General features: G+C 54.8%; 1 protein-coding gene across 2 annotated transcripts in view; it reads right to left on the minus strand.

Moving 5' to 3' along the window:
- Window positions 1-15,598: 15,598 nt before the first annotated feature.
- Window positions 15,599-24,761, minus strand: part of LMX1B (LIM homeobox transcription factor 1 beta) — an 83,091-nt gene continuing 73,928 nt past the window's right edge. Inside the window, exons 3-8 of one of the 2 annotated variants that reach the window (XM_061156179.1) lie at window positions 21,373-21,605; window positions 18,990-19,171; window positions 18,741-18,818; window positions 18,536-18,602; window positions 16,202-16,345; window positions 15,599-15,896 (exon numbers count right to left, since the gene is read on the minus strand). In XM_061156179.1, the coding sequence (XP_061012162.1) occupies window positions 15,739-15,896; window positions 16,202-16,345; window positions 18,536-18,602; window positions 18,741-18,818; window positions 18,990-19,171; window positions 21,373-21,605 (862 nt within the window). In that variant the 3' untranslated portion in view covers window positions 15,599-15,738. Of the gene's footprint in view, window positions 15,897-16,180; window positions 16,346-18,535; window positions 18,603-18,740; window positions 18,819-18,989; window positions 19,172-21,372; window positions 21,606-24,761 lie in introns of both variants that reach the window. The other variant, XM_061156178.1, reaches the window with a different exon arrangement.

Genomic DNA, 24,761 nt, shown 5'->3' on the forward strand with positions numbered 1-24,761 from the left:
GATGACTGGGAAAGTATTAAGTATTTGATGTAAGGTGCCTGGACTCTTGATTATGGAAAAATATAAAATTGGATCCTTATCTCAACCTGCACCTCCAAATGAGTTCTTAATGGATTAAAATTTTATGTGTGAAAGTCCGAACTTTAAAATTTAATAAAAAATATAAGAGAATACCTTTATGACTCTGGTAGTGAAGGATTTTGTAAATAAGGTGCATATGCACACAAAAGCATAAACCATAAATATATGATGGATCAGGCTACATTCAGTCGGTTCCGTCACTTAGTCATGTCTGATTCTTTGTGACCCCATGGACTGCAGCATGCCAGGCTTGTCTGTCCATCACCAACTCCTGGAGCTTGCTCAAACTCATGTGCATCGAGTCAGTGACGTCATCTTACCATCTCATCCTCTGTTGTCCCCTTCTCCTTCTGCCTTCAATCTTCCCCAGCACCAGGGTCTTTTCCAGTGAGTCAGTTCTTCTCATCAGGTGGTCAAAGTATTGGAACTTCAGCATCAGTCCTTCCAATCAATATTCAGGACGGATTTCCTTTGGGATTGACTGGTTTGATCTCCTTGCAATCCAAGGGATTCTTAAGAGTCTTCTCCATCACCACATTTCAAAAGCATCAAATCTTTGGCACTCAGCTTTCTTTTGGGGCTTCCCTTGTGGCTCAGCTGGTAAAGAATCTGCCTGCAATGTGGGAGACCTGGCTTCGATCCCTGGATTGAGAGGATCCCCTGGAGAAGGGAAAGGCTACCTACTTCAGTATTCTGGCCTGGGGAATCCCATGGACAGTATAGTTCATGGGGTCGCAAAGAGTCAGACACGACTGAGTGACTTTCACAGGTTTCTTTATGGTCCAATCTCTCACATCCATACATGACTACTGGAAAAACCATAGCTTTGACTAGATGGATCTTTGCTGGTTAAGTAATGTCTGCTTTTTAATATGTTGTCTAGGTTTGTCATAGCTTTTCATCCAAAGATCAAGCATGTTTTAATTTCATGGCTGCAGTCACCATCTGCAGTGATTTTGGAGCCCAAGAAAATAAAGTCTTGTCACTGTTTCCATTGTTTCCCCATCTATATGCCATGAAGTGATGGGACCAGATGCCATGATCTTAGTTTTTTGAATGTTGAGTTTTAAGCCAGCTTTTTCACTCTCCTCTTTTACTTTCATCAAGAGGCTCTTTAGTTCCTCTTCATTTTCTGCCATAAGGGTAGTGTAATCTGCATATCTGAGGTTATTGCTATTTCTCCCGACAGTCTTGATTCCAGCTTGTGCTTCATCCAGTCTGGCATTTCGCATGATGTACTCTGCATATAAGTTAAATAAACAAGCTGACAAGATATAGCCTTGATGTACTCCTTTCCCAATTTGGAACCAGTCCATTTTTCCATGTCTGGTTCTAACTGCTTTCTTCTTGACCTGCATACAGATTTGTCAGGAGGCAGGTAAGGTGGTCTGGTATTCCCATCTCTTGAGGAATTTTCCACAGCTTGTTGTGATCCAGATAGTCAAAGGATTTAGCATAGTCAATGAAGCAAAAGTAGATGTTTTTCTGGAATTCTCTTGCTTTTTCTATGATCCAGTGGATGTTGGCAATTTGATCTCTGGTTCCTCTGCCTTTTCTGGATTTAGTTCAGGTTGAACATCTGAAAATTCTTGGTTCACATACTATTGAAGGCTAGCTTGGAGAATTTTGAGCATTACTTTGCTAGAATATGAGATGAGTGCAATTGTGTGGTAGTTTGAACATTCTTTGGCATTGCCTTTCTTTGGGATTGCAATGAAAACTGACCTTTTTCTGTCCTGTGGCCACTGCTGAGTTTTCTAAATTTGCTGGCATATTCAGTGCAGCACTTTCAGAGCATCATCTTTTAGGTTTTGAAGTAGCTCAGCTGGAATTCCATCACCTCCACTAGCTTTGTTCATAGTGATGCTTCCTAAGGCCCATTTGACTTCGCACTACAGGGTATCTGGCTGTAGGTGAATGATCATACCATTGTGGTTATCTGGGTCATGAAGATCTTTTTTGTATAGTTCTTCTGTGTATTCTTGCCACCTCTTCTTAATATCTTCTGTTTCTGTTAGTTCCTTGCTGTTTCTGTCCTTTATTGTGCCCATCTTTACACGAAATGTTCCCTTGGTATCTCTAATTTTCTTGAAGAGACCTCTAGTCTTTCCCATTCTATTGTTTTCCTCTATTTCTTTGCATTGATCACTTGGAAGGCTTTCTTATCTCTCCTTGATATTCTTTGGAACTCTGCATTCAGATGGATATATTAAAGACCATCTATTCCATAATTAAAAAGCTTCTATTCTATAAGCTAGAAGAAGTTATTTGTAGCACATATAACTAGCAAAGAATTTGTATCTAGAATAGAGTTTTTACAAACAACCTTAGAAATAAATACACCAAAGACAAACAACCCAAAAGAAAATTGAGTGAAAGACATAAACAGGTATATCCCAAAAGAAAATACACAGTATGTAGAATGCACATATGAAAAGATGCTCAACCTTGCTAATAGCAGATCCTTTGGGGCAGATCAAAATGGGTAAGTACTGTCAAGGATGTGGAGCAATAAGAACTCTTCTTAACTTCTGTTGGAAGTGTAAATAGTAAAATCACCGTGGAAAACACTGTCTGACAAAGCTGACCCCATGCATATCCTGGCAGCCCAGCAACTCCCCACCAGGTTATGCTCTTGAAAGACTCTAGTATGTGTGCATTAGGACTCATGTAGATGGACACTCATTGTAGCTCTGTTTATTTTAATGAAAGATTGGAAAAACCCAAATATCTGCAATAGGAGAATTAATAAGTGGAATATTGTATAGCAATGAATAATGGCCACATGCAGTAATATGGATGAATGTTGGCAGCAATATTGTATAAAAAATGGAACTAGTAGAAGAATGTGCATAGTATACTACTAGTATACAACTCAAAAACATAGAAAACTGAAAAAAAAAACAATTTTATGGGATCAGGAATTAGTTTTTTTTTAAGCAAGGCAATGATAAACACAAAATACAAGATAGTGGTTTTCTTTGGGATGAGGTATGGAGAAAGTTGGCTGGAATACACAGGAAGGCTCAGTGGTTTTGGGTATGTCCCAGTTCCTGTGTTTGGTAATGCCCTAGTTGGGTTCATAGGTATTTATCTTATTACACTTCACAACTTATATCAGTTATAAGTTTTGTGTGTATATAAAATATAACAAAAAGAAAAATGAAATCCAGTTATATATTTAAAAAAAATAAGGAATAACAATGACAAAAAAAACCCCACCAAATATTGTAAAATAAAGGGCTGGACAGAGACAAAGATATTAATAGAATGGGAAAGACTAGAGATCTCTTCAAGAAAATTAGAGATACCAAGGGAACATTTCATGCAAAGATGGGCTCAATAAATGACAGAAATGTTATGGACCTAACAGAAGCAGAAGATATTAAGAAGAGGTGGCAAGAATACACAGAACTGTACAAAAAAGATCGTCACGACCCAGATAATCATGATGGTATGATCACTCACACTCACCTAGAGCCAGACATCCTAGAATGTGAAGTCAAGTGGACCTTAGGACGCATCACTACAAACAAAGCTAGTGGAGGTGATAGAATTCCAGGTGAGCTATTTCAAATCCGAAAAGGTGATGCTGTGAAAGTGCTGCACTCAATATGCCAGCAAATTTGGAAAACTCAGCAGTGGCCACAGGACTGGAAAAGGTCAGTTTTCATTGCAATCCCATAGAAAGGCAATGCCAAAGAATGCTCAAATTACCGCATGATTGCACTCACCTCACACGCTAGTAAAGTAATACTGAAAGTTCTCCAAGCCAGGCTTCAGCAATACGTGAACCAAGAACTTCCAGATGTTCAAGCTGGATTTAGAAAAGGCAGAGGAACCAGAGATCAAATTGCCAACATCCGCTGGATCATTGAAAAAGCAAGAGAGTTCCAGGAAAACTTCTATTTCTGCCTTATTGACTATGCCAAAGCCTTTGACTGGGTGGATCACAATAAACTGTGGAAAATTCTGAAGGAGATGGGAATACCAGACCACCTGATCTGCCTCTTGAGAAACCTGTATGCAGGTCAGGAAGCAACAGTTAGAACTGGACATGGAGCAGCAGACTGGTTCCAAACAGGAAAAGGAGTACATCAAGGCTGCATATTGTCACCCTGCTTATGTAACTTATATACAGAGTACATCACGAGAAAGGCTGGGCTGGAGGAAGCACAAGCTGGAATCAAGACTGCTGGGAGAAATATCAATAACCTCAGATATGCAGATGATACTACTCTTATGGCAGAAAGTGAAGAACTAAAGAGCCTCTTGTTGAAAGTGAAAGAGAGAGTGAAAAAGTTGGCTTAAAGCTCAACATTCAGAAAACTAAGATCATGGCATCTAGTCCCATCACTTCATGGCAAATAGATGGGAAAACAGTGGAAACAGTGGCTGACTTTATATTCTTGGGCTCAAAAATCACTGCAGGTGGTGACTACAGCCATGAAATTAAAAGACTCTTACTCCTTGGAAGGAAAGTTATGACCAACCTAGACAGCATATTAAAAAGTAGAGACATTACTTTGTCAACAAAGGGCCGTCTAGTCAAGGCTATGGTTTTTCCAGTAGTCATGTATGATGTGAGAGTTGGACTATAAAGAAAGCTGAGCGCCAAAGAATTGATACTTTTGAACTATGGTGTTGGAGAAGACTCTTGAGAGTCCCCTGGATGGCAAGGAGATCCAACCAGTCCATCCTAAAGGAGATCAGTCCTGGGTGTTCATTGGAAGGACTGATGTTGAAGCTGAAACTTCAATACTTTGGCCACCTGATGCGAAGCGCTGACTCATTTGAAAAGACCCTGAAGCTGGGAAAGATTGAGGGCAGGAGGAGTGGGGGACAACAGAGGATGAGATGGTTGGATGGCATCACCGACTCAATGGACATGGGTTTGAGTAGACTCCAGCAGTTGGTGATGGACAGTGAGGCCTAGCGTGCTGCGGTTCATGTGGTCACAAAGAGTCGGACACGACTGAGCGACTGAACTGAAAGTACACACACACACACACACGTGTAGAATGTAGGGGTACCAACATTAAAATCAATGCAGAATTCAAGACCAAAAGCATTAAACAGAACAAAGAGGAACCTTAGCTAATGAAGAAAGCTACATTTCCTGAGAAAGATAATCATAAACTTTATTGTATCAAGCAACACAGCGGCCAACTAATATAAAGTAAAAACTGCAGGGGAAAAACCTCCGTAGTTTGTCTTAATGCTCTTCCTGCTCAGTGGGAGGAGAGTTCGCTCTGCCATGGTGCTGGCGGCCAGGGCCACTCCTGAGCAGGTGGCTCTGAGGAGTCACCACAGGTGCCCACCTTTCCGAGGGATTAGGAAAGGGTTCAGTGAGTATGGCCAGGCTCCCAGGGATCCTGGTCCAGCCTCCAGCTCAGCTCCTGTATCTGCTTCTCTATTGGCCTCCCCCATGGATGACCCCTACTTCTTCCTGCTTGTCCTGACCTGCCTGATGTTCATCAACTTTCTAGGCCCCTAATCTAGACTAGCGGTGTGAATTTAGTAAGAGGCTGCACCACTCTGAGCTCTGCTGTTCCCTTCTGGATAGCACTAGGCAATGATGCACGAGACAGAGGTCCTGCCTGTGATAGACCGGCCAGCCATGAGAGGGACGGTGGCTTTCTGGCTGGCAGTTTCCCTTTCTCCCTGCTTCTCTTGTCCTGGCCTGTCTCAGCCAACCTGCTGGCCAGCACCTGGGAGGCAGCTTAGGACGGGCCACACCTCACGGCCCTGCTGTTGAGTCCTCACTCCTGTTGTCCTGGGACACAGCCTCCACCTCTGTCTCTCTGGCTATTCCAAGGCACTCCTTGGCTTGGAGCCTGGTCTGGTGAAGTCCGCCCCACCCCCTCAGACGCGCAGAGTTGCATAATCTTTGAGCTTTTCCTGTTTGTCCTGGCCTTCCTTGTAGGCAGAGTTGCTTGTTTACACTGCTGAGTTGCTCTCAGGATCTGCTGCTCACCAGCTCTGTGAAGTTGAACAGGCTCCACCTGTCAGAGCCTCAGCATGTTCATCTGTTGAATGGGGATGATAATACTTTGAGTGAAAATGCAATGAGATCATATCTAGAGGCACTGGCCTGTGATAAGTACTCAGGACTCAGCAGTTATCATTATTGTTCTGGTTATCATCACTGTTAGCATTATGAATTATTGTTGGCAGAGTATTTTTATAAGCAAAAAAGACCTGTTGCAGTTAAGTTGCTTTCTTCCAGAGTTGCAGCTTCACTTTGCTTTGCAGAGCAGGTTTCTGCTCATGTCACAGTCACTCTGTTTGTGGACATTTTTCTGATGGGTATAACTTGATTATTTGCTCATTAGTAACTCGGCACCAGTAATTCACTTTTTCAGTTGAACGCTGTTGCTTATGAAGTACCCCCACTGCCTGGCCCTGTGGCACAGCCTCCCGGTTCCAGCTGTGGGTAACCCGGAGAGGATTCCCTTCCGTGTGTGTGGGACCAGAGGGGACCAGGCAGACACTCGTGGCCAAGAGCTCAGATGGCATAGCTACCAACATCCCTGTAATTTGTGCCTTGAGGCTCAGGCCTGGCTGACTGGCAGGGACAAGCTCCCACTGACTGTGCCCCAATGCCTCCTCTGGCATGGCCCTGGAGGCCATGGGAGGCCCAGATGTCTGTCAGTCTCAGAGCATGGGGAAAGGAAAGCTGGTGTCACAGGAAGCCCAGCTCCTGGAAGCTTCCCTGTCATGCCAGGCCCCATGCGAGAGCTTTACACTGTAGCTTTAATGGGTAGATGGAGCCTTGCCATTGTCAGTGCCAAAGACTACCCCACATCCACCTCTTTCAAGGGCTTCCCTGGTGGTTCAGATGGTAAAGAATTTGCCTGCAATGTGGGAGATCTAAGTTCAGTCTCTGGGTTGGGAAGATCCCCTGGAGAAGGGAATGGCAACCCACTCCAGTATTCTGGCCTGGAGAATTCCATGGACAGAGGAGCCTGGTGGACTACACAGTCCATGGGGTCACAAAAAGTTGGGCTCAACTGAGCGACAAACACTTTGACTTTTCAAGGCCCTCAGGCCCCTCTTGGTTGAGTGTTCTGGGCTGAGTTAGCTTCTGGGCTAGGCAGAGGGAGGGGTATCCACGAATAGTCAGCCCCACTGTTTGAACTTCTAGGGTGGGCTGAACACTGTGCCTGGTTCACTTGCTCATGTGACCCTCACGATGGTTTGTGTTCATCCCTCGGTTCACAAAGAAACCAAGGCTGGGTGGTGGTTAAGTGACTTGCCCAAGGTCACATGGCCAGCAAGTGGCGGAGCTTGGACTGGAACTTGACAGCATTGCACTCACTTCCCATTCTCTGAAGCGGGACAGGGTGGGGTCCCCTCAAACACCAGAGCCCCAGGCACCCACCAGAACAGTTGCCCCTCATTGGTAGACTGCAGGGACTGAAATGATCAGAATGAAATACTGACCCTCACATCCGGGGCTCCCAACTGTGACTTGCATCCTATGTTCTGGAAGCATTCACAAGAGTCGTTGCACACTGAGGGTGGAGCTGGATCTTGCCCTGGTGAGGGGCTCCCCTTCGAGTGCCTGTAAACGAGGCTTTCCCGGGTCCTGAAGGAGGGGTGCAGGGGAAGGGGCCCAGCGGGACGGTGAGGTGCTTGGCAGTCCTCCCCTCACCCCTGTGCTCCTCCCTCTGGGCTCAGGGGGGGCTGATTCCCCAGGAGCCAGGGCCCTGAGGATGCACAGCTCACTGAGCCTCCGTTTCCTCATCAATAAAATGGGGGTAGTGCCAGAAGGGGCCTCGCAGGTGAGTGTGAGGAGTCAGACAAACAAGGCTGGGAAGCTCTGAAGCAAGAAGATGCTGCTCTTTCCCCCTCCCTTTCCCCTCATTTCCTCCTCCTTTGTCTTTGTCACTGCCCCAGCTCTGGTTCAAATCCCATTTCTGCCATTTCTGAGTTGTGCTGGCCTCAGGAGTGTTCCTTAACATCTCTGAGCCTACTTTCTTGTTCTATAAAATTGGAATGCTTAAGAATGTGTGGTATCGTCCATGTAAAGCTCTCAAATGGGGCTTGGCATGCAGAAACGTCCCAGAAGGAGAGTTTCTTTCCTCCTGCCTTCTCTGGCCATGATCTGAAGCCTGCATCATCTCTGGAGCCCAACCCATGTTTCAGCTCTCACCTGCCTGACTCCCGGCCGCCACCTCGTGGCCTGATGGATGACTGCAGGTTCAGAAGAAAAATTCAACTTGAGCTTCCAGTATGTTTTGGGGATTTAGTATTCAATAGCAAAGTGCCCCCAAGGGACGTAAGGAATGAAAGCAGGGTGCTGCCCATAGAAAGGCGCCTGGATATTCTGTGCGGACAGGAGATCTGCATGAGGGACTCCTGCCCTTTCTTGCTGTTAATAGAATCTGTGCTAGGAACTTCCTGAGCTTCATTCCATGGTTGATTTGGCTTCGACTGGAATAAGAGCTTTTCAAATGAAGCAATAGGGGTTTCTGGAACAATGGTGGGGCACATCATGGTCTCCAAGGAATTGAAAGTTATATCTTCTTTATTGAAGGAATGGGTCCAGAGGTTTTTCGTTTTTATGATTCCTCTTTAGGCCACAAATAGGCTACTCCAGTGGCTCAGTGGTAAAGAATCTGCCTGCAATGCAGGAGACATGGGTTCGATACCTGAGTGAGGAAGATCCCCTGGAGGAGGGCATGGCAACCCACTCCAGTAGTCTTACCTGGAAAATCCCACGGAGAGAGGAGCCTGGCGGGCTACAGTCCATGGGATCGCAAAAGAGTCAGACACGACTGAAGTGACTGAGCGTGCATGCCAGATACAGGTACTCCGCATATACCCTCTCCATTATTCAAGTTTGCTCACTTTATTCTCAGCTAAATCAAGAGCGTGGGATGTGTCAGGCATCCTCCCACTGCCAAGGGCCTGACTGCCCCTGGCATGCCCAGAGAGGGCATCTCACCTCCTGCCATCTCTGGCCTTAGGACCCTGGGTGTGCCCCGTCTCACTGGTCCCTCTGCGGTTCCCACCTCTGAGCACTTGTTCTGCTGTTCCCTCCTCCAGGAGGCTCCCCATGATTTCCCAGGCACAGCTGATGAGCCCCCCTCCCCCAGTTTTGAGGCCTTGGTGCTTCTCTCCGAGCTCCTCCTTATCTTCTTCCCAGACGGGCATGGGTCCTGGGAGGGTCTGCCGTGCAAAGGGTGAAGACCAAAAGGGGTGAGCAGTCTGGGGGCTGTCTCCAAGCCCCAGGGGCTGCCCTGCAGTCAAAGCCATCCATAGAGCCCCCTGTCCATCCATCAGTGCCCAGGGTCAAGGTCTGCCTGGCAGGGGGTCTGGGACACTCAGAGGCCAAAGAGGGCATCTGAGGAGAGCAGCGTTGGCCCGGCAGGGCGAGAGGAACTGCGGAGAGCAGAGACTTCACTGTCAAGTGGACACGGCGATTGTTCCCGCCCCACGGGGCTTCGAGGAGAACGTGGAACAAGACATGTTAGGCTCAACACAGTGTGGGGTGCACGGCGAACACCCCCAAAGGCTGCACCCAGAGCTTTGAGTGGAGCCCCTCGGTCACCTAATTCTCTGCTTCAGTGCCCGTCGAGCCTTTTAACAGGTCAGCCACGGGCAGGCAGGCTGGCCAACTGCATTGCCCGAGCCCAGGGGACGCCCCTCTCATCCTGGTGGTGGGCTGCGGCCGCTCTCCTTCAGACCATCCTCCTAATGCCTGTTGGACCACGCGTCTCACCACCCACCTGTCCTGGTGGATTTGCATTCTACCAAGCTGTTGCCCAGACCTCACCCGCTCCAGTCCAGGCCTCACACCCAAAGTTTTCTCAGGGAAGGTGGCAGTGGTGAGCTCCAGAGACAGGACCCGGATGGGCCTCACACCCTTGAGGACCAGCTTTGTAAGGTGTGTTCAGAATCACATTCCTCTCCTGGGACCACCCCTCTCCTCGATTCTAGACCCTCTCCAACCCCAGGTTCCTGGGAAGAATCACCCTGGAGCAAGTTACTGCTCTCCAAGCCTCAGTTTTCTCATCTGTACAATGGGATAAGAGCTGTTCTGGATTGTGAGGGTCAGTGGGCTGAAGTCTATGACTGGCAGTGGCACAGACTTGGCTAGTATCGGTCCTCTGGAAAGAGGGGCCAGGAGAGAGACCTTGTCTCACACCCTCTCTTGTCTCCAGACCAGGCCTACATTTCCTCCTTCTCCCCTGACTCACGTTCTGGGCTGGGGGGAGAAGACAGGCAGGCGATGGATTAGCACAGCCCCCTGTCCACCCCCCACCCAAACATTTTTTAGTGACAGGCTTTTAAACGATTGCTGTCGGCAAGAGAGCTGTCAGCTCACTGCTGGGGGGTTGGATGGGGGAGGGGGGCTGGGAGGCGCCTCTCACAGAAGCCCAGGCCTGGGACTTGGATGGAAGACCCAAGTTAGTCCTGCCTCCATGCTGTCGCAGTCTGGACCAAGTGACTCGATTTCTCTGAGCCTCAGTGAGGCCATTCAGAAGGGAAGAGTTTCCTGGGTCCCTGGGCCTGACCTTGGAGGACCAGGTTGCAGGGCCAGAGTGTGGGCCTGGGGAGGCAGCCGGGGTGGTGTCCAGGCCATGGGTTTGCAGCCGAACCTGGTTTTGAGCCATTTCCGCTGCCCCTCGTTTGCTTTGTCGTACTGAGCTAGCTGGTCATCTCCTCCTTCTGAGCCTTGGGTTTCCCTTCTGAAAATAGGACCTTGGAGGAGGCAATGAACAAGCCCAGAAGTCCATGGGACTGCGGGTCGCCCGAGGCTGCAGGAGAAGGGGGGTGGGTGCGGCCGTCCCCGCGGGCGCTGGTGCCAGTGGGCAGAGAGAGAGACGCTCCAGGTGCTCCCAGGTGTTCCTGGCTGTGGGAACGGGGAGGGGGCTGAGAAGGAGCAGCCAGATGGTGGGGGAAGGAGGAAAACATCAGGACTTCAGGTCTGCGGACTCGGGGCCTCCTGGATGCAAAACCAGGCAGAGATGTACAATGATACACCCAGGAGTGGATGCGCAAATGTCTTCACCTCTGCACAGACACAAGTCTGAGACTCCTGACCCCGTAGGTAGATCTAGACAGCCAGTTGCACACCAGACACTGATCGTCTGCAGGTACCCGGCTTCCTGCACAACCTACCCAGGCAAACCGACCCACGGAGCCAGCATCGGCACGTGCTTGCGCAGGCGCACACCCTGGTCTTCCCCAAGGTACTCTAGGGAACCTCGAGTCCTCAAGGAATATAGTTTGAGAACCAAATTCCTTGAGTCTCTGCCATCTCCACACCCCACCCGACCCCACCCTAACCACCATCTCCCCTGGATCCCAGGGCCATGTGCAGCCCCGTGCCCTCGTGATTCCTCAGGATTTGGCCTCAGCTTCATTCTCCCTGTCGCAGTCCCCTGAGCGATCTCACCCACCTTGTGCCTCAGTGACCATCTACCTGGTTGTTGAACACCTGGATGCTCAGGTCTGACCCCTTTGAAGCTCGTGGATGCCCCAGAGATCCTCAGCTCCCCGTGCTCCAGATCAGAGTGCCCCAGGGACCCCTGTTCCAGCGATCCAGTAACCTCGATGTTGCCTTCACTCCCCTCTCTCACAGAATCTTCAGGATCTGCTTAGTTCTTTCTCCCGTTACCACCCTAGTCAGAACAGTCATCATCTGTCGCCTAGGTAACCCATTGACTCCCATCTTTGTCCAGTCCACCTGACCTACTTGGATCCATTCTCCACTCAGCAGCAAGACCCTGGATGGTCTGGCTTTGCCTCTGGTCTCATTTCTTCTCTCCAGGCTCCAAACTTAGCTATTCTTGCAGTTTAGGAGAGTCACAAGATTCTGCCGGCACCTGAGGTGTTTGCATAAGCTTGAAGAACTTGCAGACACTCCTCCTCCTCCTCACCCAGTCCCCCTACACCAGCTAACTTCCCATCTCAGCTTAATATGCAGTTTCTTCCAGGAAGCCTTCCATGATGCTCTGCCCTTCCAGATGAGGTTGGGTACCCCTGTAACAAGGCTGAGCTCACATCACATCGTCTACCTCCGTGAGGCAGGGACTAATCCCCAGTTCTCAGCCTAGTGGCTGGCACTTAAGGGGCCCCTGTCGTGGTTGGTTGAGTGTCTTGGGGAAAGGGATGATTGAGACGGGAGAGAGGCATTTGTTTCAAGGATGGAGATGGGTCGGGGTTGGGACAGGACAAGGATGGGGAGGTGACGATTATAGGATGGAACAAGGGAATGTGTTGGGCAAGACCAGGTACCCCAGGCTCTCCCTTCCTGACCTGCTGACCCTGGCCCCCACTGAGAAATCTGCTGATGTCTCAGGCAGGACTGGCTCAGGCCCCGCACAGCCCCTCCCCCCCAAGGAGAGGCACCACAGGCGTGTACAGGTTGGTTTATTTACAAATATACTGATGTCTCGTCTTTTTCTGTTGTTTCCATTTTCTGCTTTCGTGGGAAGAGGCAGAAGGTGAGAGTGGAGGGCAGGGTGGGGATGGTGATGTGGTAAACGCTAATAAATAATTTAACAATGACAAGTTATTAAATAAAATGTGTCTGGGGATGGCGGGTGGACAGTGAGAGTCTGTACAAGGAGAACAGGAATGGCCGGCGGCCCGGTCCCCACACCTGGCTGGGCTGGGCTCCCGTGGGACGCCGGTGGGGCGGCCGCAGCAGAGAGGCCCACTGGCAATGGCGCCGTCCAAGGGCCAAAGGTTCGAGGGTCCCTCCTGCTTCCCCAGCTCCCAGGCGGCGTGTCTGTGAATGTGGGTCTGTGGGCCTTCGTGTGTGTCTGGCTGTGTGTGTGTGTGTGCGCGCATCTGTGAGTGTGGACCTCCCCCTTCCCCACAGGGCAGAGTGAGCCCCAGAGCTGTAGGTTCTCCCAGACGGGAGGTGAGAGTCCCATCCCAGGAGGTGCCCAGAGCTCAGGCTGGGGCCGGGCAGAGGTCAGCCAATTCTCCTTCCCCCGAGCCTCACTGCTAGGGCCTGCTCATCTGGACATGGTGGACTCCCCACGTCACCGCCTCCAGGAAGCCTCCCGAGATGCCCAGCCCACCAGCACTGGCTCCTTCTTTATAGGCTCTGCTGGGCCCGTGGTCTGACCCTTAGAACCAGTGTCCCTCTGTGCGGCCTCCCTGGTGGAGGTGGTAACACTCCTCGTGTTACCAGGGGCAGATTCCTTCCTCCCTTTGAGCCTCAGCTTCCCCACAGGGAAGCAGAACTCCGCTTTCCTCTGACACTCCCCCCGACCCATCACTTTCTCCCTCTTCCTCCAGAGAACAGTCTGTCACGTCCCCCTTCCCTTGGGCTTCCCACCCAGGCACCACGTGATGGTGGTCCCACATCACGGCAGGGGTGAGGGTGGTCAAGGCCACTCACCTCCCCCGCCCCAGGTCAAGGCTGTGCTTTCCTACACGAAGTGGACAGAACCCAGTCATCTCAACTCACCCAAACCCCAGCAAGCCTGACTGGTCCCGTGTGCTTCTGCTGGGTAGCCTTCTCTGAGCCTTAGGTTCCTCATCTGAGAAATGGGTCCCCAACACTGTCTGCAAAAGCTTGGGACAGAATGTGTATGTCTCTCCTCCCAGGAGAGAAGTCCTCAAAAGGGGCCCTACATCTTGCTCATCTGTGTCCCGACACCGAGTCGGGCAGAGTGGTCGTCAGAGCCTGGGGGCAGTAAGCTGCAGTAGAGCGAAGGTGTTAACCTAAACCGGCTGATGGGGTGTCTCTGGCACGGGGAGCTGAGGGCCCTCTGGCTTTGACAACCTGTGGGTCATCAGCACGTGTCCTGTACCAGCTCCTGGTAGGGGGCAGTGTCATGGCAGAGGCAGAGCCCAGGCTGGACTTGGGGTTTATGCGGACCCAGTGGGGGGCAAGTCTACAAAGAGGAGTCACATCCCCCAACCCGGAGGCCCTTCACCAGGCACAGAGCACGAGGAGCTGGCGTGGTGTCCCTCTTCTCTGCTCCGGCTCTGTTTCTGACTAGCCGAGAGGCCTGTCCCTGCCCCTTTCCTGGCCCCGTTTTCCAGCTGCAGGATAACGGGCAGACTAGTTGATCCATTCCTGAGGTTCCTTTCAACATAAAGAATCTGGGAGAGAAGGGCCAGGTCTACTGGGCAGGGAGCATCTACCCCAGACCTGTTCCAAGAGCCCCCAGCATGACTTGACTATATGGGCCCAAGAGGAGAAAGGGGACCAACCCTCAAAAAGACAGAGTGGCTGCCTACGGGACCAGTGGAGACCCAGGACCAAGGATGGCACAGAACCTGGGCCGGCTGAGGCTGCAGAAGGACGCGGGACGTCGGCTGAGACCCTGTGGAAGTTTGTGGAACAAGAAGAGCCCGGAAGAGCCAGGCTGGCTGATGACAGTGGGGAGATGGTTATATCTGTTCTACATGTTTAGAGGGGAAGCTGGAGCCAGGCTGGGGGAATAGGGGTGGGGGCTGGGGTGGTACAATTTTAAAAGGAAGAGCTGGAAAAGGAAGCGCTTTTAAAAGGAAGCCTGGCTTCAAGAAGCGAGGACAAAGGCTGAAAAGGGACAGAGATGAGATCAGCAGAAAAGGCAGCTGAACTTGGGGCCCGATGAAGTAGTGAGCTCCTTGTCACTGGAGGTGTGCAAGGAGAGGCAGGAGCAGTTTGGGTGAGAGCCTAGCATCAGATGGAGTGCCAAGGGGGTGGCTTCTGAGACGCCTTCCCACCTGGAGGCTCTGCCAGGTGGCCTGATTCTGCCTGGTCCTGGGCCCCTGACCGCCCAGGCAGTCCCCATCTGGGTGGAGGCGAAGATATATCTGCATCCATGTGCTCTGAGCTCACCTCCTCTGCCCTTCCTCCTGCCCCTCCTATTGCTGTCAGAGGGGCTCCCTGCCCCCCCGCCGGCCTCCTTCCCCTTCCTGACGTGGCAGGGCTGACCCACAGAGGCCTCTCCGTCTCTCAGCGTGTCTAGTTACCCGTGTGCACATCCACATGGGTGTGCCTTGAAGCGTGTGCATCTGCATGTATGTCTCCATCCCTTTGAGTCAGCCTGGGCTCAACCTTCCCGCCCCCGGTGCCCCTGTGACTCCCCCTTCCCCAGGGGAGAGCCATGGTGGGCTTGGCCCACCTGCCAGGCCCATCCCCACTCCTGCCCCAGGCTCCAGGTAGAAGGGGTGATCCTAGGCTGGTGGGCCTGCCCCCAGAGGTGGGGGGAGGTGGGCACAGTGCAGGGCACAGGATACATGGGCTTCTCACGCCATCGTCTGGGGCATGCACGGGGCGGGGGGCTGCCTTGACCTAGGCCTGCGCCATGGAGGTGGCCTGGACACAGAGGGAACGTTTAAAAAAATAGAGAGAATTTAAGCTTCCCATAAAAGAGATGGGGAGGGGGAGGGAGGCGATGGAGGCCAAGGTGCGGCTGGGAGGCGAGTGGCTGTCCGAGAGTTCTGGGTCCCTGGGGGTGACATGGTCTCTGGGGGCAGGACATAGTCCCTGCCCAGGTTGTGCCCATCTGCCTGTCTGGCTGCGCCCGGTGGGCACGTTAGCCAAGCCCGGTTGGCCGAGGGGAGGGCACCGTATGGCTGTCTGCAGAGTCTGTGCGGGCGGTGGGGCTGGGGGTGGTGAGGCAGCGTCTGCGGCCAGCGGTCCCCCCCTCCAGGACCCTTGCCCAAGCGTCCATGCCGCCCGGCTGGCTCTCAGGAGGCGAAGTAGGAACTCTGCATGGAGTAGAGCCTGTCGATGGGGTTCCCCACACGGGCCTGCAGGGAGCCCACGTCCGAGGAGCCGAGGAAGCAGTCGCTGAGGCTGGTTAAGGAGGTATCGCTGTCGATGTCGTGGAAGATGGAGTCGTTGCCTGGGGATGGGGTGGGGGTAGGCAGAGGGGGTAGGCGTCAGCACCGGGGGGTCCAGGCAGGGGACTCCTGGGGGCCCCACTGGCCCTACAGGCCGTGTGGCTGGCGGTGAGGAAGGGACAGGATGACTGCCGGCAGGCGGGGGTTGTTCGGGGGCTGTGGGTGGGGGTCTCCAGGGTGCCCCCTTCCCGACAGGAGGAGGCAAGTGGGCTGTGTTGGAAGGGCCTGCCAGGTCAGGCTGTGGGGGCAGGGGAGGTGCTGGGCCGTGAGGGGTGGGGCAGCTTACCATAGGGGTTCATGTGGTCACCTGGCATTTGGGGCGGCGTGAGGCCCTGCTGGAAGGGGTCGCTGCTGCCGTAGGGGCTCTGCTCCATGGCCACGATCTGCTGCTGCGGCGGGGCCAGCGGCGTGTAGGAGGCCATCATGCCCTCCATGCGACTGGACAGGACCTCTGGGGAGAGACCACGCCCTCACTGACCGCCCAGGTTGTCCTGGCCTAGAGGGCACCTCACAGATGTACCCCAGGAGTCCCCCATGGCTTCCTATCCCACACCACCCCCACCCCACTACCCAGTCCAGGCTGCCCGCTGCCATCCCTCTGACCACCTCCTTCCCAGCCCCTCCCCCTGCTGAGGTTGCCCGTGACCGTCCAGGGTCACTGAGCCTCGATATCTGACCTGCCCCCACCAACCTTCCCCAGACACACACACACTCCAGCGCCTCTAGCAGAACTAGTTTATCCAAAGTCAGAAGATTCCGGTAACAGCCAGTAATGACTCATTACACGTGGGTGCACTGAGTGCCCTGCATCTGCCGCATCAAGGTGGAGCCTGCACCTGGGCCAACAAGGCTCAGGGAAGGAGGGCTTCCTGGAGGAAGGGGCCTTCCACCTCCATGTAACTTCAAGAACCAGCAGAGGGTTTGACCAGCCTAGCCAGGAGCAGGATGCCAGGCTGAAGGGCACCAAAGGCAGAGAAGGGAGAAACTGCCCGGTGGGAGCAGGGAGCCCAGTCCACGGGGCTGGACATGAGGACAAGAGAAGGTCATGCCTGGGGAGAGAGATGGCTCCCTGGGGACCCGAGCTGAGTGGGGGGCGGGGTGTCCCCCGAGGCTGTAGGAAGCCAGTGGAGGGTCTTGGCTGTGCAGGGACTGTGGAGAAAGGCTGGGAGGGCGGAGGACAGAGGCAGGGCCCATCAAGAGGAGACAGGTGGGGCGAGGGGCTTGGGTCCCTATTAAGATAGATGCAGGAAAGTCTGAGAGGAGCATGAGGGACCTGGGAGAAGAAATCACCGCCCAACTGGGTGACTGAGCAGATGCAGTGCTCGCGTGACAGGACAGGTCAGCGGCGACTCCCGGGTTTCTGGTGTGGGTACTGGGTGGGTAGGTGGGGCAGGGGTGGGGAGCAGCAGGGGGTGTTGTGTGCACGTGGCCTGGGAGCAAGGGCATGAAGTGCAGTGCGGGCTGTGATGAGCTCGAGGGGACCTGGAATGTTCTTGGGGAGGCTGCATCCAGGGGGCAGCTGGGACCCCTGGAGAGCGAGACACAGTGTAGGAGCAGGCTGAGACACCCGCGGCCATGGCGGCAGCCCCCGAAGGCTGGGCTGTCTCAGGAGAGGGGGCAGAGAGAAGACAGGGAGAGCTGGGCTCTGAGGACACCCGCGGCCCTGAAGCCCTGGGTCCAGCCTGGGACACTGGTCTGGCCTCAGAGTCTTGAGCTGCCCATCAGTGCCTTGGCATCTGCCTCAGGGCACTTGTCTCCCGTGAGAGCAGACAGCAGCGGCCCCCACCCCAGTCCAGCGGTCTCAGGGAACACCTGGGCCCCCCTCCAAGGCCTAGAAGACTCCACTGGGGTCCCGCTGGGGTCCGGGAGACCAGCCCCTGTCCAAGATGTGGAAACAGCATTTGGGCAAAGCTCAGTCTACCCTGGATTCCTCAACACCCTGCAGACTTTCTCTGGAGATTTCTCTGGAGGCTTCTGCTGAATTCTACGTGGGCAGGAGGGTGTGTGGTCATGTTAAAAGCACGGATTTAGGTGCCCAAAAGGAACTTCCCTGGTGGTCCAGTGGTGAAGAACCTGCCTGCCAATGCAGGAGACATAAGAGACTCAGGTTCGATCCCTGGGTTGGAAAGATGCCCTGGAGGAAGGCATGGCAACCCACTCCAGTATTCTTGCCTGGAGAATCCCATGGACAGAGGAGTCTGGAGGGCTACAGTCCATGCAGTTGAGCAACTGAGCATGCACGCAGGAGCCCTACACTCAGGGCCAAAGCCTAGCTTTGCCCCTTACTAGCTGAGCGATCCCCGCGAGTCCCTTAGTCTCCTGAACCTCAGTCTGCTCATCTGAGAGATGGGCGGTAACAATGCCCCTCCTCTCCGGGATCTGTGAGTTAAATGAGACGGAAGCTGTTGAATGGTGAGGACTGTGCCTGGCACAGAGAGAGGGTGAGTATGGAAATTCTGTCCCTGCTCCGGGCCGCCTCGCCCGCATTTCTCCTCCTCCTGCATCCTGCGGTCCCCACTGCCTGTCCGCTGACCTCAGCAGGTTCCCAGGCACTGGCTCCCTGAGATCTGACCCCCGGGGTGGGAGAAATTTCCTGGGAGTCTCGTGATAGACTGAGCCCCGCGCTGGGCCCTTGGCTCACCTTGGCCCAGCCGCTGGGAGTTCTGCTGCTCCTGCTGCTGCTGATGCCGCCGTGCCAACTTCTTCATCTGCAGGAGACACGGTGCGTGCCAGCCCCGCCTCGGCCCCCACGCACTCCCGCCCTACCCCACCCTCATCAGGCCCCCAGTCTTCTGCCTGCGCGCCCCCTCCCTTGCCCAGCTGGGTGGCCAGTGGCCGGTCCTCACCTTTGCTCTTTGGTTCTGAAACCAGACCTGGACCACTCGCACGCTGAGGCCCGTCTCCGCCGCCAGCGTCTCTCGGACCTGCCCAGAGAGAGGGAGACGGGTCAGGCCCGGGGGGTGGGCAGGCGCCGGGAGCTGGCAGGTCAGGGGCGTTGGGCGGGGAGGTGCAGGGACCCCCAGGTCACCACAGGAGTCTGGAAAGGCAGCGGGTGTGGGGGTGTCAGCCCCCGCCCCACCCCGGCCGCCCCTCACCTTCCGGCAGGGCTTGGAGGAGACCTCGAAGGAGGCCTTGAAGGCTCTTCGCTGCTGTGTCGTGAGGATGGTCCGGGGCCGCTTGGGCCTCCGTGGGTCCTTCCCGTCGTCCCCGCTGCCCTTGCTCTGGCTGCCCTGTCCCTTGGCCGGCTTCATGTCCCCATCTTCATCCTCGCTCTTCACTGTGGGGACACGATGCAGCGAGTCAGCCCGTCTCCTCGGGAACCCACGACCTGCTGGGGTCCCGTCACCTCCTGCCAACACCCTGCCCGGCCGGACCCGCCCCGCCCGGGCCCTCAGGGTAAAGACTGCCCCCTCCCCCTGGCCCACAAGCCGCTCCTCGTCTTATCTCTCATCCCTGCCCACCCACTGCCCTACCCGGCCCCCGACGTGTTCCCTGCCTCAGCAAACGGTCCTCGGTCCTTATCTCAGTCCCCTGGGGAGACCTGAACCAAAGCCACCACACCTGCCCTGCTGACCAGACAGGCGGAGGAAGGCACCCTGGTGAGCAGGCGTGCACACACGCTGCACACTCAGATGCACACGCATTCAGAAGGGCAGAGAGACAGGCCCACATGGAGACAGGTTCGGGCACTGCAGAAACACACAGGTGCATACGTGTGGCTGGCACACGGAAGGGAGCACAGCTACGTTGACGCTCACAGGTGGCCGACCTGCCATCAGGCCCATGGCCCTCCTGATGAGGGATGCTGGCAGCTGTGCTCAGTCTGGCCCCGGGCTTCCCCTGACCCGAACTGCCTGGGCCCTGCCTCAGCCTGTGGTCTCTGATCCCTGGGGGACCCCAGCCCAGCATGCTGGCCTTCGGGAAAACCAGTTCCCACGGTACTAGACCAGCACCGGCTGGGCCTCGGGACTCAGAGAGGAGGCTCCAAGGAGCTTCCAGGGACTAAGGATTGATGAGCAAAGACACACACACTCCGGACGTTCTCACTCGGGCATGTTTGTGACCCTGATGTGTGCATGCACTCACACACACGTGCACACAAGTGCACGCTCGCAGGCAGGGACATACAGGCATGCACACGTCTGGACACACACATACACCTGCATGCAGAAGCATGCGTCTTCATCCAGTGACACCCACTTGCATGCCCGAGTCATGGGTCTCAGAGATGCTGGCCCCAGGCAGACAGCAGAGCCTCCCCCACCCCACATGTCTCCTGCTGCCCCCAGCCCATCTTCCTCCGAGCATGAGTCCCTGTGGAGGGGGGCCTCCCTCCGAGAACCCCTTCCTAGGCCTGGCAGGAATGTGCCAATGGCACCTGGCTGGCCCCCATTCTCCCTCAGGAGCCCAGGCAGCCTAGCCACCACAGTGCCCTGCCCAGGGGTGGGCAGAGGGACAGAGGCATGGGCAGCTCTTGCCCCCCTCCAAGGGCTCTGGCAGGGACATGGCTCCTTTGTGCGGGCAGGTCCTCTGACCATGGGCTCCAGGTTCCGCACAAGGGCCTGGCAGACCAGGGCACCTCCTCCCCATGCCCCCTGCTCCAGTCTGTCTTTGCCACCCCCAGGAATGACCAGGTGCCAGCCTGCTTCCTGACTTTTTCCTCCTTATTAACTTGTCCCTGGTTGGCCCTGCCCTTCCTTCCAGGAGAGCTGGCAGGGCCTCGGGACTCAGAGAGGAGGCTCCAAGGAGCTTCCAGGGACTAAGGATTGATGAGACTGGCAGTCTTTGGGGGGCTGGAGCAGGGTGGAGAGGGGCCTTCACCCCAGGAAATGGAGGCTTTCCCTCCACCACCAAGGACCCCAGTCCCCCCACTGCTGAAGACTTGGGGGGGTGTGATGGAGACAGGATGCAGTGGAGCAGATGCCTGCAGACTCAGTGCTGGGAGAGACCCCTCTGAGGTGGGGTCACAGCAAGGGAAAGAAGGGGGGTGCTGGGCCAGAGAGCAGGGGGCATGCGTTCACGTGTGTGCAAACCACAGTACATGTGAGCACATGGGTAAATGTGTAGCCAGATGCTTACTGCATGAGTGTGCTAGGGCATGTGTACACATGTGTATTTATATGAGTGTGGGCTTTGGCATGCTTGGGCATGCAAGCACATGTCTGCATGTGGACACGCGTCTGTGTTTTTACATTCCTGGGCGTGGGTATCCACACACACGTTTTATGTGCTTGTGTGTGTGCCTGTATGATCACATGCATCTATACCTGTGCGTGATCATGTCCAGGTGCATTTGTGGGTCTGTGGGGCCGTGCACACGTGTCTGTGTGTACCCCACATGTGAACACCTCCATGCATGTATGCACTGCAGTGTCTGTCTGGGGTATGGGTCCCAGGGTCAGGAGAGGGTTTCTCCTGTGGGGCAACCCTCCGCGGCGTGCTTGCCAAGCCCCCCACCCACCACCAGCGGCTGCTCACCGGAGTCGGACTCGTCGGGGCTCACGGAGCTGAGCAGATCCTTCTCCTTCTCGTAGTCACCCTTGCACAGCAGCTGGCCCTCCTTGAGCACAAACTCGTCACCCTTGCGTAGCTGCCGCTCACACACGCAGCAGCAGAAGCAGCCCAGGTGGTACACACACTCTAGCGCCCGCATCACAAACTCGGTGGGGGCGATCTTCTCCATGCAGCCGCTGCACTTGGCTGCGAAGAGCCTGTGGGTGCACAGAGGAGGGGCATGTTGGCTGGGCTCGGGAGTCCCTCCCAGAGGCACTGCCCACAGAGCACCTCTTCCTCCTGCCACCCAGACCCCCCTGGCCCAAGCGGGAGAGGCCCTCTCTGGGCACAGAGCCAGACAGTGGGAGCCCTACCCCTTGGCTGGCAGGGCGCCCGACGACCCCAAAATGGGCACTGGGTATCCTGCCCAGAGATGTCAGCTCAAGAGCCTGCCCACTCGGAGACACAGCGGCCACTAGAGGGCAGAGTGCAGGGCCGGCCTCTACCTTCCCTGAGAGCCGGGTGGGCTCTGCCCTGAGCAGAAGGACTGGCAGTCCACAGGTCCCATCCACCCTCTCTCCAGCACCTGTGTGTCTCCTCCCTGGCCCCGCCTCTCCCCCACATCCAAGTGATCCCCAGCCATGCCCAACCCATCACCCAGCCTGGCTCCCTCCCCTCCTGCCTGAGGGGCTGCCCCAGTGTCCTCCCTGGTTCACAGCCTCTCCAACCCTTCGACTCACCCTCCAAGATGAGAACCAGAGGGGTCTATCCAAAGCACACATGTGATCACACTGCCTCCCTGCCCCAGACTCATCCCTGGCTCCCTTGTACCCTCAGGAGAAACTCCAAATTCCTGAGTTTGGCCCTCAGGCCCTTCACAGTCCCACCTCCCCTCTTAACCCCTGTACTCCCAGAAGCCGCAGCCCCACGGAACAGCCTGAAGCCCTCCAGGGCACCATCACTGTGGCCCTCTGGCATGCTCTTCCTCTGGCCCTTGCCTCAGTCACACCTGCTTATTTCTCATTTCAGCCTAGGAATCTCCCCCATGAACAGATAGTCACAGAACATTGTGCAGTATCAGCCACTCTTCTAAGCGCTCTGTGTACAAAAATGCATTTCATCCTTGCAACAACCCTACGAGGCTGGAAATATTAATCCCATTTTAGAGATAAGAAAACTGAGGTGCTGGGAGGCAGGCATGTGTTCAGGATCACGTGAGTAGTAAATGATGGAGCCGGCTCTGTGTCCGGGTCCTGATCTGGTCCCTCTGTGACAAAGAGGATCCATCTTTCATCTCGGGAGACAATGCTGGGGTGGGGGTGGGGGTCTTCGAGACTCTGGCGAGTGAGTACAAGGGTCTGAGCAGGACCCCGCCCTGGCCTGCACCTACTGACCACTCCTCCTGGCTCCCCATCCCTGTCACGTGCCCTGCTCTGTGGGAACTCAGCCTCAACAACACTTTGATGGAAAAATTTATGAAGAATCAAATTATTGCTGCTGGGAGGGAATTAAAACCATTTTTCATTCCCCGCGTCCCCGGGCCACGTCTGCGGGCGCCACCTTGGGAGCACTGCGCGCATCCCATCCCTCTTTATGGCCCGCCATCACAGGCACAGATTACAGCTGCAATTCTCTACTAATCGGTTCTGGAACAGAAACGGCCATAAATGCGAGGCTCTCGGCCTGCCTCCCTTCCCGGGGCTGCCATCCACACCACCCACGGTGAGCGGGTGGGACACAGTGGGCAGGGCCAATCCCAGCTCTGCCTGCTGCCCTGGCACTGGCCAGGGCACTCAAACTGGGGACGCCCCAGCAACCTCTGCCAGCCACCTCTAGTCTACCCAGCAGGCTCCTACTCATCCTGCAATGCCCAACTCCAACGCCACCTCCTCTGGGAAGCCTTCTCTGATGCCCCAGTCTGGGGGAGGTGGCCTCCTCTGTGCTCACCTCCGGCCTCAATTCCCTCTGCTGTGAAACAGGGATGTCAACAGGACTTTCCTCAAAGGCTGTTGTCAGGACTCAATGGGACTGAGCATGTAACTCAATGAATGAGTCCCGCATCAGAGTGATGGCGCATGGCCCTGTCAGCTCCCAGTTCCACAGAGGTCCGCCTGATGCACCAGGAGGCCTCAGTGTCTGCAAAGCCTGTAAGTGAAGGCTTGGCTCAGGCAGGCAGGACCCCCTTGGCCCACACAGCACATGGCTTCACCAGGGGAATATGAGCCAAAGTCAGTTCCAATTTGGCCCTCTGGCTAGAGACCTTTGTTCAGGGTGCAACCCACCCAACTGTCCATGGCACCCTAAGCAGAGGCCCCTAGGAACCGGGCTGGCCCTCCAGCTCCGCCAAGGGGCTAGGGAAGAAGCCAGGTTCGCAGAACCTGCTGCTCTGACATGGGGAACACTTCTGCCTTACCCCTCTCACTGTCTGTCTCTCCCCCTCCCCACGCTCTACCTCCTGACCTAGGGGCCCAACGAGGGCTGCACCTGGCCTCTGTGGCCCACAGGCGGATAAGTGCGGGGGCATCTCGGGGTCCACCTGGGGCCCCAGGCCAGGTTGGCACGCCTTGGGTGGTTCCCAGAGAAGAAGCCCTCTGAGTCTGGGGGAGGGGGTGGTGGCAGCGGTGGGGGGGGTGACCTGCATTTGCAGGCGCTGCCACCATGCAGGCTTCGTTCAGAACAGCCGCGCTAATGCCTTGGCAGCAGGGGGTCGATTGCTACTTTCTCCAAACTCATCAACACAATCTATTATTAATACTTCTCCAAAGGCTCGGTGCCGCCATTACGGAGGCAGCGCCAGCCACTTGGGGCATCATCTGTTATCTAGATTGCAAAAACTCGGGAAATAAAACAAACCGTGCACACTTTATAAACGGAATGGGCCATCCGTTTGGTCTCCAAGCATCTCTCCACCCAATAAAACATCGGGGGGGATGCATGAAATACTTGCTCCCAATTATGGGGCTGCCTTTGTCTACCATGCCAGGGTGAGAGCTACAAACAGCATGTGTGGGAGGGGCTGGGGCGCCAGCAGGAGCCCCTCCTTTCTGTCAGCCCCTACTCCCTCCCTGAATCCCTCCCACCACACAGGATCCGTGGAACCAGACATTGAGAAGCAGCCCCAACCAGAGGCGGGTGGCAATGGAATCAGATGGACTCAGGTTCAACGCCTGTTTCTGCCACTTGCTGGCTTGTGAGTAATTTCCTCCCTCTAAGCTCGCTTATCTGTATAATGGACTCAACAATGCTGCTGGTTTCTCAGTGTGAAAATGCAGAGTTGTCAGGTTAAAGCTGTGAGCACAAAGGGAATGATGGGGGACTGGGGAAGCCGCTCTGTGAACACTGCCTGGAAGCTGCAAATATTGACCGGAGACGCA

The sequence above is a fragment of the Dama dama genome, chromosome 11 (assembly GCF_033118175.1).
Source record: "Dama dama isolate Ldn47 chromosome 11, ASM3311817v1, whole genome shotgun sequence".
In the NCBI taxonomy this organism is placed as follows: domain Eukaryota; kingdom Metazoa; phylum Chordata; class Mammalia; order Artiodactyla; family Cervidae; genus Dama; species Dama dama.